The sequence below is a fragment of the Salvelinus sp. IW2-2015 genome, linkage group LG4q.2, assembly GCF_002910315.2.
Source record: "Salvelinus sp. IW2-2015 linkage group LG4q.2, ASM291031v2, whole genome shotgun sequence".
Taxonomy (NCBI): Eukaryota; Metazoa; Chordata; class Actinopteri; order Salmoniformes; family Salmonidae; genus Salvelinus; species Salvelinus sp. IW2-2015.
Window position 1 is genome coordinate 9,656,953 of NC_036843.1, and position 2,852 is coordinate 9,659,804.

At 46.9% G+C, this 2,852-nt stretch overlaps 2 protein-coding genes across 2 annotated transcripts in view; one reads left to right on the forward strand and one right to left on the reverse strand.

Moving 5' to 3' along the window:
- The window catches only part of vash1 (vasohibin 1), a 541,933-nt gene that overhangs the window by 350,329 nt on the left and 188,752 nt on the right, over nucleotides 1-2,852 (forward strand). The gene's annotated exons all lie outside the window — the stretch shown is intronic.
- The window catches only part of LOC111962964 (latent-transforming growth factor beta-binding protein 2-like), a 153,371-nt gene that overhangs the window by 64,656 nt on the left and 85,863 nt on the right, over nucleotides 1-2,852 (reverse strand). Inside the window, 1 exon segment of the mRNA XM_070443285.1 lies at nucleotides 2,359-2,461. Coding sequence (XP_070299386.1) covers nucleotides 2,359-2,461 — 103 coding nt within the window.

Genomic DNA, 2,852 nt, shown 5'->3' on the forward strand with positions numbered 1-2,852 from the left:
GATGGACATATGAACCAGAGAGAGAGAGGAGATATGGACATATGAACCAGAGAGAGAGAGGAGGGATGGACATATGAACCAGAGAGAGAGGAGAGATGGACATATGAACCAGAGAGAGAGAGGAGAGATGGACCATGGTCTTATTTTATCTGGAGTTCATTACTCACTGAAATTTGCAGCATGTGGGTTTACAGTGCATTCGATCCTACAGCGCTGAACGGGGCTGGTGCTGGGGCTTCCACAGTGTCACTGTCATTACCTCCATTACGTCAACTTCCCTCCCTCCCAAAAACACACACCCGTTGGTTTCCCCACCGCACTGCGGCTTCCTCCACTCCATATAACAATAATAACACTTTATCTGCCTAAAACAACAGAGTAGTCTAGCAGTGTCTTGGATTGATGTCTTTCACTGAATCAGTCAGGGAGTTCATTGATTCCCTCCCATTGGATAGAGGGAGAACTATAGGAGAATAACGTGGGAATGGTGTGGAGATCACAGTCAGGACTGAAGCCAAGATAGGCAACAGAGAAAGAGACATCCCTGCACTTGGAGCTGACCAGAGGAGACATTAAAAGGTTCCGGGAAACAGTAGGTCTGGATGGAGCATTCCTGAATGGAACCACATTCGACACTGGTCCTTAAACAGCTAAGCGACATAGTTCTCAGTGTCTATAAAATATGTTGTTAAGAGGCTCCTGTTGCTGTGACACTTGTTTTCAATGGCCTGTATGTTTTACAAACAGTAATAAACTGACGGGTGTTGCATGAGTCACACCCAAAAACAAGCTGGACATTATGACCTCAGCATCACACGCTCGGAGAGGAGAGACACAAGCCTCTCTCATTGAGGTAAATGACTACTTTCCAGATACTTGTCATCAAGCCATCAACTGACCTGGCTGGGAGCAGTCCAAGAGAGATGTACGGGATGACAAAATGATTACTCTTCATTAGTGCGTGTCCACTTGTTTAAGTTACTACATACACAATGTATAAGGAAGCCAGCTAAAGCGGGTTCTGGCCATATTTGTATACAGGGAACCATAAGACTGGAAAGGAATGTCAAGTATTCGCTAAAAAGTCCTTCAAAGTATGCACCAATCAGCATGGGACATACAGTATGTGGCTTCATCTTTCCCTCTTTTGTCTTTCATTCTCTCATCTCCAGCGACTCTGCGTGTGACCCGGGACCAAGCTGCCCAAAAACAACTACACAATGAGAGAATGCAGGGATAGTTCTGATTCCCCCCACTTCAAAGGACGGAGGAGAGGAAAACATCTGTGAGTCAAACGAGATGCTGGTGTGGGAGAGAGAAAGACAGAGAGAAAGACAGAGATAGAGAAAGAGAGAGAGAGAGAGAGAGAGAGAGAGAGAGAGAGAGAGAGAGCTGGAGAGAGAGAGAGAGAGAGAGAGAGAGAGAGAGAGAGAGAGAGAGAGAGAGAGAGAGAGAGAAAGAGAGAGAGAGAGAGATAGATTCTGGCACAGAGAGAAGAGAAAAATAGATGTCCGTCCATGATGAATGGACCTGAGATGAGATGATGTCTGCTTGTGATTAGAGCTCCGGCAGACAGACACTTCACAGGGAATGGGCTATGACAGCACCCTGTGACAGGCTATTGACATCTACCGCAGCCAGGCCTCTTCCTGATAGGATTAACAGGGAAGAGCAGGGCGGGGACCGTCCCTCCCAACCACCAAATAACCCTCGTGGGGAGCTTCAGTAGGGCCTGGAGGCCCTTGGGTGGGGGTCATCAGGGGCCCGGAGTGCTCCTCTATTTAAAACATAATGAAGAAACGCTGCCAACAACTTTACTGAGAGTCTGCTGCCTCCACACACAGATAGAGGGGAAGAACCACCCAACGGGCACACGGCTGCTTTTCAAAACCGCAGCAGCAGCAGCAGCACAGGCAGCTCTGGTCAGGAACCATGGCTGTCCATTTCTCTTCTGTTAGCTATAGTAGAGGCAGAGCTGGCCTCTCTCTCTGCCTGACGGCAGGCTGGGTGGCACTCCTGCCAGTCTCTGTTGGTCATGCTAAATGTGTTTTCATTTGGTGCCTTGTTTTGTTTTTAGAAGCGAAAACAACTACATTTTACAATGAGACGACAAGTGATGCCAAAAGTCGAGGCACGATCCTTCTAATCTAGGATACAAAACTCAGTAATCATCCTGAATTATCACCCCACTGTTAAAGGGATTGACTGTTAATTCCAGACATAGATTGTGTTCATGATTGACGTAAAATACATTGTTTAGCCAAATGAACACATCATAATATAACAGAAGGAATAGCCCGGGAGGATCTAGGTTCACTGGTTCAGTGTGTTCAGGATGTGAGGGTAAAGGGGACTCACCTGGTTTGGTTGGACACTCTGTGCACTTGTTCAGGCCCCATGAGGCACCCACACTTCCACAGCAGTCATCCTGTTTGGTCAGGCCCGGAAGAGGCTTCCCACACTGAAATGACAACACACGCACACATCTCAACACACTCACACAACACAGGACACATCACCGACACCTTCCCTTTTTCCACTCTGACAGCATGTTGTTTAAACCTTCCCTTTTTCCACTCTGACAGCATGTTGTTTAAACCTTCCCTTTTTCCACTCTGACAGCATGTTGTTTAACCTGACTTTATATACTGTATGTGTGTGTGTGTGTGTTTGTGTGTGTGGCGTGTGTTTAATAGAACTATATTGTGTCATTGTGTGTGTTTTAATTTGCTGGTGTGGGTTGTGGTGTGTGTGTGTGTGGTGTGTGTTGTTGTGTGTGTTGTGTGTGTGTGTGTGTGTGTGTGTGTGTTGTGTGTGTGTGTGTGTGTGTGTGGGTGTGTGCTGTGTGTGTT